The following is a 15,623-nucleotide window of genomic DNA, read 5'->3' as shown; positions in this document are numbered from 1 at the left end:
ATTTTAATCATTCAATTTTCATGATCGTACGAACCTTTGATTTTTACTTGAACATTAACTTTTTATTTTTATTTTGATTTCATTGTGATAAAATAGTTTATTTACACAAAAAAGTGGCTTGAATATATATTTTTGAACTTGTGGCTCCTATTTATATTTTAGCTAAGCAAAATGAGCATTATTCACCATTGCCACTTAATGTTATTAGAAACGGCAAGCGACCTTCTAATTCAAAATTTAATTACCATGCATGATCATGACGTTCTAGTTCTCTAGTATTGAAGGAAGCATTTCAACGTGAGAAAGACTCCAAAAGTCTAATCTTCACTATATATATTTATAAACCCCATCTTCCTCCAAGGATCAAACATCAATTCAAAACCCCCTTGCATAATTCAAGAGAGCTAAAATTCAAGAAAATGGATACGAGAAACTGCTGCAGTGGATGTGCCGGAGTCGACGACGTGTACTTGTGCTCGAGCCCGGTAAGGAGGGCCCCTGCTCATACCTGCATCGCGCAGCCTGTAGCTGTAGCGGTGAAGAAGGAAAAATCTGCGATTCGAGGAAATGCAGCAGTTGAAGTAATGCAAAAGGCGGTGAAGGAGGAATCTGTGAGAGTCATGGAAGCAATGCCAAAAGCTACTGTGTTTGTGAAGAAGGAAGCTGTCAAAGTGAATGCGTGATAGATTCACACCAACAATAGCCTGTCTTAGGCTTATCTATATATGGTATAATAATAAATAATCTATTATGTAGCTATCTCAAGATAGCAGAGTTATTAAGCTACTGTCCTACTTTTTCTACTTATTTTTCTATAAGAATCATACTTAAAACAGATACCAAACAATCTGGACACCAGGATACTACTAAATGCATTCTTGAATTGTTAATAATCAAGTATTCAACAACCTCAAAGAATCTTGCTCACATTTGATATATGTACACCACCAGTCAGTTGCTGCTCCTCTGAGCTTCGTCTATGGCAGCTTCTTCGCCTTCCGTTTCCCATAGAAATTTAGCGTATGCAGCCAGCACGTTGCTGAAACCAAAACAAACACAGCGTTCTTAACATAGACAACTACACTTAGAAGCAACAGAAAATCGATTCATATGAATTGATTGTTTACCTATCCATTGGAGATGCTTCAACCGCCCGTTCAAAATAGGCCGCAGCTCTATCTTTGTCATGATGAAGCTGCCACACTATACCAGCATACAGATAGAGCATCTGCCCATCACGAGGTTCCTCTAGTATTCCTCGTGAATAATATTCTTCGGCTCCTTCTAGATCTCCCTTTTTCTGATCATTAGAGCAAATTAAACGAATCAAACTACATACGCAGAAGAAAAACAACTTCCTCGTGCTTGCAAGAACACACAAGTTATTTGCTCTGCCTATGTTCTTGTCTCAATGAACTATGAAACAAAATATTAGCATATCACAACAATGATCCATTTTACCTGATGCAAGAAAAGAGCATAATCTCTTAGAAAGCTAACGTTACGAGGATTTTCCTCAACCATCCTCTTATAGTATTCTTCAACATTAGTACTTTCATCATTGTCGAAACTCCTAAAACCAGAGGCATCGAGTCCAAGCCCCATGGCGAGATGTAACGTAGGGCTAGACGGCCTCATTTCTTCTGTATAATCTCCTCCAAATGAATCCACCATAGCAGGATTCTCATCAACCTGCCATTTCTGATCATACATCATGAGTTTAAGCTCTCAAAATTTATCTAAACTTCAAACAAATACAAATGACAACAACCTGAGCGTCATCGGACAGATGCTCTCCCTCCTCGCTTTCGTCTACATCCCACAAAAAACTTGCATATGCAGCAAGGACATCACTGTAAAGACGAAACCAAAGCCTTCAACTCATGTTTGAATTCATTCACCAATGCTGGTTTTTTCACAACAATATGAGACAGCAAAAGAAACGAAAACTCGCCTATTCACAGGAGCAGCCTCAACAGCCTTTTGGAAATAACGCGAGGCTTTAGCTTGGTCACCGTGGAGCTGCCATACCAGCTTGGCGTATTGAGACAGCAGTTCACCATCTTTAGGATCGGCCTCTGTAGCTCGAAAATAGTATTCCTCAGCACCATAAAGATCTCCAGTGGACTGTCATGAAGTTCAATTCAACATTTCAGCATAATCTATGGGCAAAAAGTGTTTATGCCAAAGCTCTGCAACTCAACATTCAGCAAGAAATTTGCACCAGGTCTCTTCCTCCCCATGGTAGTAAAATTTTCTTCAAATTATCATATACTAGTATATATTTGATGTCTAAACATGAAGCAGTCCACAGGCGGACCCAAGAGGAGCCAAGACACCAAACGAAAGAATTTTCTTAAAAAAAATGTTTTGAAATTATGAAATTGTCGGTATTTTGTGTGAACATTATACAATAGCCTATATCACCAAATCATATGATAATAAAATTATCTTCAAAGTCTCAAACTCGAAATGTTAGCACACACCGGAATTTTTCTACGTCCGCCCCTATGCACAACCAAGATATTCAAATCACACCAAAAGCCCAAATGGCCTATTTCCCACGAACACAATCACTCAATTACCTAGAAATTGTGTGTATATATATGTTTATATTCCTATATTATATTTCTACGTATTCTTAAATATAAATATATTCCTATATCATTTTTTATTTGAAGTGGACCTAAATCATAGTATTTCTAAATACTGTATGTATATATATATTCCTGCATGACTAATCCTTGACTTCAATAATGAAGGGATTTTCAGCAGACAAACTGGGCCCTCCTCAAATTTGCCATACGACGAGTTATGACAACTCAATAAATACAGCAACAAATAAAAATGAAAATTAAAATTAAAAATGAAGTAGTAGAAAATTAACCTCCAAATATGCAGCATGACTTCTCCACTTGTTGAGAGCGGCCGCATCGCCACCTCCCCCTTCCGCTTGAAAAATCGGAGGGCTAATTCGATCGCCTCCAGTTTCAATCTTCAGATCTCTGAATCTCCTCGGCGTCTTCTCTTCTTCTTCTTTCTCGTCTTCGTCTTCGTCTTCAGCTTCCTCAATCACTCTCATCCCATTTTCCCCAAAACTGAACTCAGTTTCACCGTTTTCCCCAATTGTAGCAGCTCTCTCTATCTTTTCTCTCATCACCTCCACATTTCCGACTTGCTCGCCGAATTCATCGTCTGTGTATATACAGAAGGACGGCTCCGTGCGCAGCAGCATCGATTCTTCATGGCTTTGCTGCGCGGATTCAGCCATACTTCTCTAACTAATGGAGAAATTGATGATGAAATATGAGAAGCGGTGGTGATGATGAATTGTTTTATATGCAAAGTGTTGAAAGTTGTGAAGTGTGATGAGAAATGGAAGTTGGCATGTGACGAAGATAAGGTCCAATTAAGAGCGGTCAATGCAACTGCAGCTTTCTTTTTCCGGAACCAATCAATCCATCTAATGTTAATTTTATTTTATTTATTATTCATTTTATATATATACCGTTTTTGCTATTTTAAGAAAGAAAAAAAAATAGAATTACCCACCCAAAAAGATAAAGTTAAAAAATCCAAATCAGATGAATTTGTGATTAATTAAGGTCTATGTATTGGAATTTCACCGGTGATTATTAAATTGGTATGACTTTTTTTTTTTGTCTTTGTTTTTGTGGTTTTTGCGCCTATTGTTTGAGACAATTAATAGTAACTTAAGAGTCCATAATTAGTATAGTAATTGTGAATTTTTTATTAATTACTAAATGAAATTACAACTTAAATATCCAATTTTGAGTTGTTTTTAATTGTGTGCCAATTAATATTTTCAAGTGCGAAGTGGGAAAAAAAAAGGGTCAAAATGGACGGATGCTAGTCCTTTGATGAAAGTTGCTGGAATATCTACGGACGGTCATTCGGTCAAATTTCCAACGTTAATGGAAATATTATAAATAATGTACCATAAATGACAGTCTCACAAAATTTATAGAAAACAATAAATAAATAATATACTATTATTAATGTTTTTCAAATGATCTACGGGCTTCCTTTTCAGAAAATTCGAACATAAAGGAGACCCTCTTTTAAGTGAGGTGGACTAATACGAGGAAATCGGCGTGACGTCGACATATATGATATTTATAATTTTCTTAAATGTCATTAATAGTTTTTAATTAAAAGTTTAAATTTGAACATAAAGAATAAATATTGTTTTTCTTTATAATAAGTGTCATTTTTGTTTATATTAATTGGCATATCTGAAGCATCCACATGATGTTTCTAAATTATTCTCACTCACTTTGTTTAAAGAATACTCTTCTAATTAAGTCTTAAATTTGATTTTTGAGTCTTAAATTTTTGTATGATGAATTCAAAAATTAAAAGAGTATAATTTTTTTGTCTTAAATTTTTGTAAGAGTTATGTTGTACAATTTTCTATTATACTCTAACTTTCATGTAATAATACTCTGATGATGATCATGATCATCATCAAATATATATTCTTATAAATTTTGATTATATGTTCCTGTAAAATTGATCTTATATAATTTGTTTATTATAGTTTAAAATGTTAATATGTAAGTTAAAATTGATGTTAAAAAAGCATTGTTTAAAATACAAATATTTTGAAGAATGTCCAATTACTTGTTTTGATTTTTCTACCTACAATGTCATTTGATGAGTAATATATGATATTTGATAATCAAATTAATTCTCCTTTAGTATGAATGGAATTACGCCACACATCAGCTGTAAAACCGAATACATATATGCATGAATACAAGCTAAAAATGAGGCGTTCAATTCTATTAACATTTCAAAACATATACCACCAATAGTTACCCTAAAAATTTACGTCGAAACAAAAACGAGCGCTTCCCAATCAAACATCCCACATCCACTCATTCAAGAATCACCTAAATTAGTAAAAATGGAGGAAACCTAATCCCCATTTCTTTCCTTATCTCCCCTCCCCACCCCCATTGCATTCACGTTCTCGCGATCAATCCAATTCAAATCTCCTCCTCCTCCTCCTCTCGCTCCACAACCCCTCGTCGACCCTTTTCCGGGCGACGGTGGGTCCACCACCACCGCGTCCGTCATTTTTTTCCTCCCACCGTTGCATGTAAAAAAGAAGAAGAGAAAAACTTCCTCCCACCAAAAAGGGGGAAAAAAATTAAATAAAAAATACTAATAATTAAAGAATGGCGCCGCCGTCGAAGACACACCAGCTGCTGGAGATCAACATCATCTCGGCGCAGGATCTGCAGCTGGTGTCGAAGTCGATGAAGACGTACGCGATGGCGTGGATGAACCCGAAGCGGAAGCTGACGTCGCGCGTGGACGACGAGGGGCGGAACAACCCCACGTGGAACGAGAAGTTCGTGTTCAGGGTGGAGGAGGATTTCCTCAAGCAGGACACCTCCGCCGTCATGATCGAGATCTACTCCAACAACTGGTTCCGCGACGTGCTCGTCGGCACCGTGCGCTGCCTCGTCGGAAACCTCATCCCTCAGACCAGCCGCTCGCACAACGGCCAGCCTTACATTGGCATGCGCTTTGTTGCTCTTCAGGTCAAGATCCGATCCGATCGTACACGTGCTCGATACCATATTTATAATTTTAATTTTGGTTACCAATAATTTGATAATTTTAATTTTTATTTGATACTAATCCGATGAATGGTACTCAGATACGCCGGCCGTCGGGTCGGCCACAAGGCATCTTGAACATCGGCGTGGCGTTGCTGGACAGCTCGATGAGAAGCATGCCGTTATACACCCAGCCGGCGATGTCGGCCGTGGGGTACCACGACCTAATGGAGGATCCGGACACGATTCCGGAATATTACGGCAACGGGCCGATGCTGCGCAGGATAAGAAGCGAGCGCAGCGAGGCCACGGGGTTCGGCAACTTCTCCCCGAGCAGCTCCATGATCATTGTGAAGGGCAAGATTGAAGCTAAAGAGAGCTCCATTTTGAGCATCACGGAATGCATGGTTCCAGTTGAGAGTATCAAGAAGGTGGGCAAGGCCAGTTCCGTCATTTGTGGTGCAGAGCTCAGAGATCATGAGCGAACTAGACCAATGTCCAAGAGAGGTAACGCCACTTTTTTTTTTTTTTTTTTATGTGCATGCTTTAAACAACCAACAACTCTAGTAAGTTCCATAAATAAGGCATTTTAATTGGTAGTATTTTTTTTAGGTTAATTTTAATTGGTAGTATTAATGGGTGAGCAAATTCCAAAAATCGAGCATGATCAAGTAGTCGATCGATTAAGTTTTTGTTCGGCTTCATTATATTTTATAGAGAATTAAAAATTCAATTTTCAATCGGTCCGTTCGGACTTAAGGGAATTAATATATACTTAATAAAATCAAAATTAATATTGATAAGTTATAGGTTATTAATTGGCCTGTAAATATACAAATTAAAGGTTATTTTTTGAATTACACATAATTTTTAAAATTAATCGTGCAATACATGAATTTTTAATTTATTTGAATTTTATTTTATTTTTTTAAAAAAATAGGGAAGGCAAGTTCAGTAGTGAGCGATTCGATGACGAGCAGCAAAGATGCCGGATTTCTGAAGAAGGCGGAATCTCCCTCAGCAAAGCTCGTGGACGTCAAACAGCTCGCGAAAATCTACGACGCCAACGACGCCGCCGCCGCCGACAAGCCACAGGCCTCAACCGCCGCAAAACCTCAAAAACCCAACGGCGGCGACAAGGATCCCGCGGCGCCGCAGCAGCAGTACGTGATCGGCGCGATGAAGAAGGGAAATCAGGCGTGGTCGGACTCGGAGGTGGGGCCCTCGCCGTCGGAGGTGGCGGCGGTGATGGCGGAGAGACGTTACCCGCTCGACGACAAGGAGAGCTCCGTCTTGGACGGGTGGAGCATGGACGAGAGCGTCGAGGGGTTGAGGTCCAAGCTGGAGCGGTGGCGAATGGAGCTGCCGCCTCTCTACGACAACGGCGGCGCCGGCGATTTCTCCTCGAGCAGCTACAAGTCGTCGACGAGGTCTGGTAAGGCCGATAAGGAAAAGGATGGGTCGTTTTCGTGCTTTGGGAATATATTTGGATACGAGTGCCAATGCATCTGCGGGAAGCCGGCCGACGGCAAGAAGCGGCGGTCGACGTCGCCGGATTCTTCGCCGGACAAATCGTCCATCTTTTGAAGGAGTGATTGTGAGAAGAGGAATATTGGTTTATGTGTCTTAGAGGGAACTATATTTTTAGTCTTCAATCAAATAATGGTGGTGGTTTTATTTATTTTTTTGAATACTACTATGTTGTTTTGTTTTTGCTTTTTGTATTTTTTGGGTGTTCGATGATTTGAAGTTTTGATTTGGGAATCTCGATCAAAGATTGAAGCGCAGAAAATGGTGAATGATTGATTGATTGATTGGGAGGTTTTTGGAGAGGGATTTGATTTCATCCAATTAGTTATGTTTTGATTGTTTTGTAAATCTTGTTCCCTTTTGAGTGTATAGATAAATTTCTTCAATACCTCTTTTACGGTTAATTATTAAGAATTAATCTGTTCTTATTTTTAAGTATTTTTCAGAAAATATTTTTAATTTTAATATTCTATTTGTAAACCTTTAACTTTTAGTATTTTTTAAAAATACGACACACTATATAAAATTTGGCGACTGAATGATGAGACTTTTTAGTGAATTTTTATTATCACTTTAATGAGTAAAATGACGTTGTTTTAGTTAAGAATTCTCTCGAATATTGTATAAGTAAATATTTTTATGAAAAATACAGATAATTGAGAACATAAAATATACTTAACTCTATTAGAGCATCCGCATTGGGGGTTCCTTGATAGCCTACTTGATAGCCTATTTGATAGTGGTTGTGTTATTGAGTAGGTAGTGCTGCATTGGGGTTCCTTGATAGCCTACTTGATTTTTTTAGTTTTTAAAGAGGAGAGAGAAATTTTTAAAGAGAAGAAGAAAATTAAAAAAAAAAAGAAAAAAAAAAAAAAGAAAATCACTCGAGGATACCCGATAACTCGGGTACTCCTCGAGGACCTCCCCCCCGCATTGCACTCCTCGAAGCCACTCCTCTCCTCGAGTGAGTTCGAGTACTCACTCGAGCACCCGCGATGCGGGTGCTCTTATTAATGTTGCCTTCCTGGTGTTTGAGTTAATATTTTGGTTAAACTAATCTCAATGAACTGGACTCTACTTAATAATAGTAGTATTATACTATTATAAATGTTGCACGATATTGACAAGAATTACACGAAATCATCAGAGTATATATAAAATCAAATTAATTGGGCCGGCCCAAACATATTTATTATCCAGTGGTACTTATATTAAAGGTTGCACGTGTTAGTGTTAGGAGTTTGTGTCCGATATACGTACATATGGCTTTCAGGTTTTCTTTTTTATTAATGAATTTATCATATAATAAAAAATTATGCTTATAAATAATTTTTTTCTCATTTTCTATAAAAGAAAATTTTACCATTTATCATTCATTTTCTTCACTTAAAGGAGAAATAATATAATCACAGTAAAAACGGAGTGATGATTTGTTGTGATAATATTATTCCTCATTGAAGTGAAAAGAAGGAACAAAATGTAGTGAAATTCTTATTGTAAAAAATGATAAAAAGAAAGAAAGTATTTAAAGGCATAAATTTTTATTATCCATCATTTTTCCATGATAAATTTATCAATTAAAGAGAACATGTGACTCGCTTGGCACAGATAATTAGGGTGTATAATATGTTTATGACACTATAATATCTTGTTTGGTAAGAAGGAATGCGAAACACACAACCCTTTATAAATTAAATGCCTGAAAATATTATACTCCCCCAGTCTACGAAAAAATTTCCTAGGAGGGAGTGACACACGTTTCAAGAAAAAGATTGTTAGGTGTATTGAGGGTGGAAAAAAAGTCGTTGAGTTTATTGGGAGTGGTGAAAATGTGTTATAATTAATATTGAGAGTTGTGAAAAAATGAAAGTAAGAATAATCATAAATGGTGAGGTATAGTCCAAAAATATGTAGCAAGTTTTTTTGTGGACGTCCCAAAAAGGAAAGATATGAAATTCTTTCATGGAAGGAGAGAGTATTAATTTAAGGGATTCTGTATATTACCTCCACTGGTATACGTAATATAAATCTTAATTATAACTATTATTAACTTTATATAATCTTAATACATCATACCAAACAATATCTTATATGTTACAGATATTTAATTTCATTCTACCAAATATGATATTAATATAATATATAATCAAAGACATCATAGTTAAACATATCACACCTTATCTCATATCGCGAATCAAACGTGCTCTTCGATTATAAATTATACTCCCTTCATCCTAGCTTTTAGTATCCAACTTTCCTTTTTTGGTCGTCCCACATTTTAGTATCCATTTCTATTTTTGGTAAAAGTAGGTAGGGCCCTTACTCCATTTTAATTATTTTAACTCTCACATAAAATGTGGGATCCTTATTCCACTCACAACACATCAATCACTTTATTAAAATCTGTGCCGTTCTCAACTGAATACCAAAAACCGGAACGGAGGGAGTAATATTGTAATAAATTTAATATTTATAAAAAATAGTAAAATAATGAATAAGTAGATACAATAACACATAGTAGTAGTGTTTAAACATATTTTTGAAATAGTAATAATTGATTATCTGTAGGTAAATAATACTCCTCTGTCTATAATAAGTGTAGTGTGGATGAAAGAGAATAAATTTTAAAAAATATTGAGATATTTGTATAAAGTGGAGAAAAGTTCCTATGAGTTGATTTGCTAAGTACTCCCTCCGTCCACTAATTCAATGCCTACTTTTCTTTTTGGTCCATCCACCAATTCAAGGCCTATCTATTTTTAATAAGTTTTTACTCATATTTTAATTGGTGGGTCCCAATAAACAATACACTTTTTCTCCACTCAACTAATAAACAATATACTTTATGGGTCTCTTTCTCCACTCAACCAATAAACAATACATTTTGTGGGTCCCTTTCTCCACCCAACTAATAAAAGTATATTTTTTCTTAAAACCCGTATTTTGCCTCTTAGGTCTTGAATTAGTGGACAGAGGGAGTAATAAATAAATAATTTGTGAGATACTATTTTTTAAAAAATATTATGTGTGAATGAGATAAAGTATAAGGATATGTGTCCTAAGATGAAAAGATCATATTTATTGTGGAAAATAAAAAAAATGATAAAAAGACTATACTAAATATTTTTTAATTTTTTTTAGAAGGAAAAAAAATACTTTTTTATTAAGTATTCTTGTAATTAACAAGGGAAGTAGAATGAGAGGTCGAAACTCGAAATCATCAATCTCAACTCTCAAGTTCTCAACGATTGTTCACATATAGAACACTGAAAGGGCTTAATCGAATCGAAATCTTTGTGGATAAAAATCTTCGTATCTACCTCAGCTTCAAAGACAAAGGTATATATTGCTAAGTACAATTTCCTAAGCTGCATGTACTAAGTTGATTACGTGGACATGGTCGGCCGATGTGGCATTTGGAGGGTCCTTGTCACGTGATTCGGTGCCCCACGAGTCGGCTTTTCTATCCACTTAATAAAAGTAATTATTTATTTGCAAATTAAATAAATATATTTAATTATTATTTTTTTCTTTTTTGAGGAAAATTATATATACTCCCTCTTTCTATAAAAAGAACTCCCTATCTTTTCTTTTTGGGATGTTCACAAAAAAACTTCTTACCTATTTTTGGACTATACCACACCACTTATAATAACTCTTACTTTCACTTTTCACAACTCCCAATTAATATTAATTATAATACTTTTTCACCACTCCTAATACACTCAACAATTTTTTCTCCACTTTTAATACACTCAATAATATTTTTCTTAAAACGCATGTCACTCCCTCATAGTAAGTTTTTTCGTGGACGGAGGGAGTATTTAAATGTTACGGATCTAATTATTTTTTTTGTATGCACTATGCCTGATGTCAGCATCGAAAGACAGTAACAATTAAATTAATACAATTATGCCTAGCTTATGCACGAATGCACAAAAATAAACCAGATGTATTTGATATTCAATTTCAAACGCATCCTTCAAGGCTTGACTTAATTAGATCCGTAAATATAGAAAGTATATATGCTATTCTTTCGTAGAGTGCCAATTTGTTAGTTATTCGATCCCCTCTATGAGACGTGAATAATTAAAAGTGATACAAATTTTTAGAAAATATTAGTTGAATATTATTATGAGTGAAAAATAAATCTTATTTTATAAAGTATTAGTGGTGAGTTAATTGAGAAAAAAAATATTGGTGGGCTATGATTATTTTTTTGTGAATAAATATGAAAAGGAAAGATAAAAAAATAATTAAAGAGATCATGTATAAATAAAAATATTAATGTTTTTTCCAGACGCTCCAAAATGACAAATTATTCGTGTTTTCGTGAGGCGGAGAGAATATTAAAAATAATTTTTTGTGTAGATCTAATTCATGATGTTGGCAAATTTTAATTATGAGATTAAAACAGATTAATTATGAGTTCGAATCATAATAATTGACAACGGTTTTTACATCGAATTATTTAGGAGACATTCATGAATATTATGACTATGTTCCAATCTTTACGTAATTTTTTTTTATTCACTTGTGGAAAAATATTAGCCTTGATTGATGGTTCACTGCATTACATGCAGCTCAATTTTTATAAATTTTATAGTACTCCCTCCGTCCACCAATCAACTACCCATTTGCCTCTAAAATTTTGTCAACCAATAAACTACCTACTCTGCTTTTTGGACATATATACCCTCCCTCACTTTTTAAATTACTACACTTTTCCAATTGGACCCACCACACTCTACCATTTTTTGTCTACTTAATCCAATTTTGATGTTAATTAAATGGAGTAGGATATTTTAACTTTCCAGTTTATTTATGTCCTGAAAATTTTATTTCCAATTTATTTATTTTCGTAATTTTCAGTATATTTATTTATTTATTTTCGAATTTTCAGTTTATTTATTTTCTAAAAAATTTATTTTCCAGTTTTCAGTTGATTTATTTATTTATTTTCTGAAAATTTAAATTCCAGTTTATTTATTTTCGAATTTTCAGTTGATTTATTTATTTATTTTCAGTTTATTTATTTTTCAGTTTTCAGTTTATTTATTTATTTATTTTCTGAAAATTTTAATTCCAGTTTATTTATTCATTTATTTATTTCCAGTTTATTTATTTTCTGAATTTTCAGTTTATTTATTTTAAAATATTCAGTTTATTTATTTATTTTTCAGTTTTCAGTTTATTTATTTATTTATCTTCTGAAAATTTTAATTCCAGTTTATTTATTCATTTATTTATTTCCAGTTTATTTATTTTTTATTTATTTTCAAATTTTTAGTTTATTTATTTCCAGTTTATATATTTTCGAATTTTTAGTTTATTTATTTATTTAATTCCATTTTATTTATTTTCTGAATTTTCAGTTTATTTATTTATTTATTTTCGAATTTTCAGTTTATTTATTTATTTTCAAACTTTAAGTTTATTTAGTTTCGAAAAAAAATAATTTTTCAGATTTTAATTAATTTATTTATTTATTTTCGAATTTTCAGTTTATTTATTTATTTAATTCCAGTTTATTTATTTTCAAATTTTCAGTTTATTTATTTATTTATTTCCAATTTATTTATTTTCGAATTTTAAGTTTATTTATTTATTTTCTGAATTTTCAGTTTATTTATGTATTTTCAAATTTTCAATTTATTTATTTATTTAATTCCATTTCATTTATTTTCTGAATTTTTAGTTTATTTATTTATTTATTTTCGAATTTTCAGTTTATTTATTAATTTCCGGTTTATTTATTTTCGGAATTTTGAGTTTATTTATCTATTTTCGAACTTTAAGTTTATTTATTTTCTAAAAATAATAATTTTTCAGATTTTAATTTATTTGTTTTCGATTTTTCAGTTTATTTATTTATTTTCGAACTTTAAGCTTATTTATTTTCTAAAAAAAATAATTTTTCAGATTTTAATTTATTTATTTATTTATTTTCGAATTTTCAGTTTATTTATTTATTTAAATACAGTTTATTTATTTTCTAAAAAAAATAATTTTTCAGATTTTAATTTATTTATTTATTTTCGAATTTTCAGTTTATTTGTTTATTTTTTTATTTATTTCCGGTTTATTTATTTTCTGAATTTTCAGTTTATTTATTTATTTTCGAACTTTAAGTTTATTTATTTTCTAAAAAAAATATTTTCCAGTTTTTAATTTATTTATTTTCGATATTTCAGTTTATTAATTTCCAATTTATTTATTTGCTGAATTTTCAGTTTATTTAATTAAAGAGTAAAAAAAGAAAGAAAAAAATAGTTTATAAAAAAAAGAACACTTTAATAAGTCAAGGCATTAAAATAATGTTCTAATGAAAGATTAGTAAAAGTAATCAAAATATATTAACACTACCCTTTTAGTCTTTTACATCACTTTTACACCACCTTTTTCAGCTTTCTTAGTTTCCGTGCCGACTATCAAATGGGTAGTTGATTGGTGGACGGAGGGAGTACTATTTAATGTTCGCTCGATAAATCAAATTAAGCTACATATTTCGGTTCACTGATTAAATGCAATTAGAGCATACTAGTAGTTTTAAGTATGGTTTTATATTCAAATAAAATGAGGAATTAACATTCACAATAAGAAAACGCGGGATAAATAATGTATTAGTGACGGAAAATAGAGACGTCGTTCCTAACGATGGATTAGCAACGAAAAGTTTCATTTTAAATTCATTGTTTAAAATAATTAAATAAAAATAATAATCTAAAAATAACTAATTTTTTCAAAAAAATATAACCATTCGTCGTTAATCTGTTGTAAAAAAAATACTTTTTAAAAAATTAATAATTTGTCGTTAATCTGTTATTAAGAATAAAAAGATAAATTATTTTAAAAAATGAAACATCCAACGTTAACCATTGTTAAAAATAAAAGATTTAATCTGCCAACACAAAAAAAGATTAAGAAAAAGAGAAAAAAGAGCGACCGCGTCAAAAGAAAAGTTTGCTTTTCCTCGAGTGTATATAATTTCTTAAATTTAGTGTATTTACTTTAAAGTGTAGGTTACTAAAGTTACTTTATTCTCCACGATAAAAGAGAAAAAGTTAAATGTTGATAAGAATCTAAGATTAAGGCTTTGTTCCCTCATTCTTTTAAGCTATTTGTAATTTTATTTACTGATATAAAGTAATTTTACACGAGTTATTTCATATGGGCCCAAATTAGAAAATACTTGAGAGTTGAGATCGCGTAATGAAGAATTTATTCTTGGATTCAATAAAGAACACTAATACTCCTCTTTTTTATTTGCTAATTATATGTTCCAGGATGAAGTGTTGCGATTTTATTTTCATAAGATATGGAACAATAATAAAATACATACATAAATAAATAAATAAGGAGAGAATATTAAAAAAAAAATACAAGTTTGACTGATTGATTTTTTTTAGGCGGTGTGACCGATGATTTTAACTTAATTTTGCTCTGTCAATGAGACCTAATTCAAGTGGTCAAATTAAGGCACTTAAAGTCCCTTATTTGTGAGAGGTCTTGGATTTAATTATGTCTGCGTGCGAGTAGTTTTTTCACTTTTGTGTGGATAGTGTTTCTTACCTTTGTGTAGTGTAGAGGTTCCATCTATGTGCGAGTTGCTTATTTGATTATATAATATATAGTACATTTTTTAATTCTAAAAAAAAACTTAATTTGGCTCTCTTTCAAAAAAAAAAAAAACAATTTAGGGATAATGTAGTGGAAAATCTCCCATAATGTTTTTTTTTTTTTTTGATCAGAAAAAGTGAATATATTAAATGGGTACCAGAGGTACCAAAGATCATAGGTCACAGATGACAAGCTACATCATAGACAAAACACACGAGCACCACACATTGAGGCTCACATCAAGCTCAATAATTTTAAATGCTTTATTCCAACTCCAAAGTCGAGTTTTAATCTCTTGAACCAAAGGATGAATCTCCCAAACCTTGCCTTCAAACCGACCTTCGTTCCTTCCTTTCCAGAGAAGCCAAATAGTGCAAATCCACAATGCTTTAAGGAACAAACATCTCTTCTTCCCGCCGCCCAAATTGGAAAAAGAAAGGAAATGATGGATAATACCTTGAGGCCGGACCGTACTAATCCCGATCCAAATCTGGATCTCATCCCAAACCATCCCCGCTTTGGGGCAAAGGAGAAACAAGTGATTTGCTGTCTCCGGATTTGCCACGCACGAACAGCAGAAACTCTCCTCGATACTCATCGGAATATTCCTCTCCCATAATGTTTTAAGTTGAAGAAACCCTAGGGGTACTATTATCATATTCAATAATGATTATAGCTAGTAATTAAGATGAAAATGAAACGCATATTGACTAAAGTTGAATGCGTTTAAATAATAATCGATGTTTTTTATATATATCTAACACCATGAGATCCGTTTATTTATTAAATCTTGAACACCAATTAAACAATATCTGACATTATATTATTAGAATAAAGCTTCAAATGATATATAATTAATAACGGAAATTGAAATGAGCATTT

At 32.7% G+C, this 15,623-nt stretch overlaps 2 protein-coding genes across 5 annotated transcripts; one reads left to right on the top strand and one right to left on the bottom strand.

Moving 5' to 3' along the window:
* Nucleotides 1-298: 298 nt before the first annotated feature.
* LOC130991861 (uncharacterized) lies at nucleotides 299-3,539 on the bottom strand. 4 transcript variants are annotated; one of them, XM_057916279.1, is made up of 7 exons: nucleotides 2,888-3,539; nucleotides 1,955-2,127; nucleotides 1,772-1,853; nucleotides 1,462-1,701; nucleotides 1,128-1,300; nucleotides 929-1,039; nucleotides 299-642 (listed from the first exon to the last, which is right to left on the bottom strand). In XM_057916279.1, the coding sequence occupies exons 1-6, from the start codon at nucleotides 3,269-3,271 to the stop codon at nucleotides 952-954; spliced, it is 1,140 nt and encodes a 379-aa protein (XP_057772262.1). In that variant the 5' UTR covers nucleotides 3,272-3,539; the 3' UTR covers nucleotides 299-642; nucleotides 929-951. The 4 variants fall into 4 exon arrangements, with proteins under 4 accessions (XP_057772262.1, XP_057772261.1, XP_057772260.1 ...); XM_057916278.1 differs by having other exon boundaries at nucleotides 299-552; XM_057916277.1 differs by lacking the exon at nucleotides 299-642 and having other exon boundaries at nucleotides 691-1,039.
* A 1,274-nt stretch (nucleotides 3,540-4,813) lies between these two features.
* Nucleotides 4,814-7,539, top strand: LOC130991838 (uncharacterized). The gene is made up of 3 exons (XM_057916251.1): nucleotides 4,814-5,573; nucleotides 5,693-6,098; nucleotides 6,532-7,539. The coding sequence occupies exons 1-3, from the start codon at nucleotides 5,205-5,207 to the stop codon at nucleotides 7,176-7,178; spliced, it is 1,422 nt and encodes a 473-aa protein (XP_057772234.1). The 5' UTR covers nucleotides 4,814-5,204; the 3' UTR covers nucleotides 7,179-7,539.
* Nucleotides 7,540-15,623: the final 8,084 nt, after the last annotated feature.

This window comes from Salvia miltiorrhiza, chromosome 7 (assembly GCF_028751815.1).
Source record: "Salvia miltiorrhiza cultivar Shanhuang (shh) chromosome 7, IMPLAD_Smil_shh, whole genome shotgun sequence".
NCBI lineage: Eukaryota > Viridiplantae > Streptophyta > Magnoliopsida > Lamiales > Lamiaceae > Salvia > Salvia miltiorrhiza.
The sequence above is the reverse complement of the archived record's forward strand: the minus strand, read 5'-3'. Positions and strand labels throughout refer to the sequence as shown.

Bases quoted from the DNA above. Each gene is read 5' to 3' on its own strand.
- LOC130991838 (XM_057916251.1), top strand. From the start codon at position 5,205: ATGGCGCCGCCGTCGAAGACACACCAGCTGCTGGAGATCAACATCATC. The intron at 5,574-5,692 runs GTCAAGATCCGA...AATGGTACTCAG, and splicing joins TGCGCTTTGTTGCTCTTCAG to ATACGCCGGCCGTCGGGTCG. The intron at 6,099-6,531 runs GTAACGCCACTT...TTAAAAAAATAG, and splicing joins TAGACCAATGTCCAAGAGAG to GGAAGGCAAGTTCAGTAGTG.
- LOC130991861 (XM_057916279.1), bottom strand. From the start codon at position 3,271: ATGGCTGAATCCGCGCAGCAAAGCCATGAAGAATCGATGCTGCTGCGC. The intron at 1,854-1,954 runs GCGAGTTTTCGT...TCGTCTTTACAG, and splicing joins GAGGCTGCTCCTGTGAATAG to TGATGTCCTTGCTGCATATG. The intron at 1,040-1,127 runs GTAAACAATCAA...TTTTGGTTTCAG, and splicing joins GAAGCATCTCCAATGGATAG to CAACGTGCTGGCTGCATACG.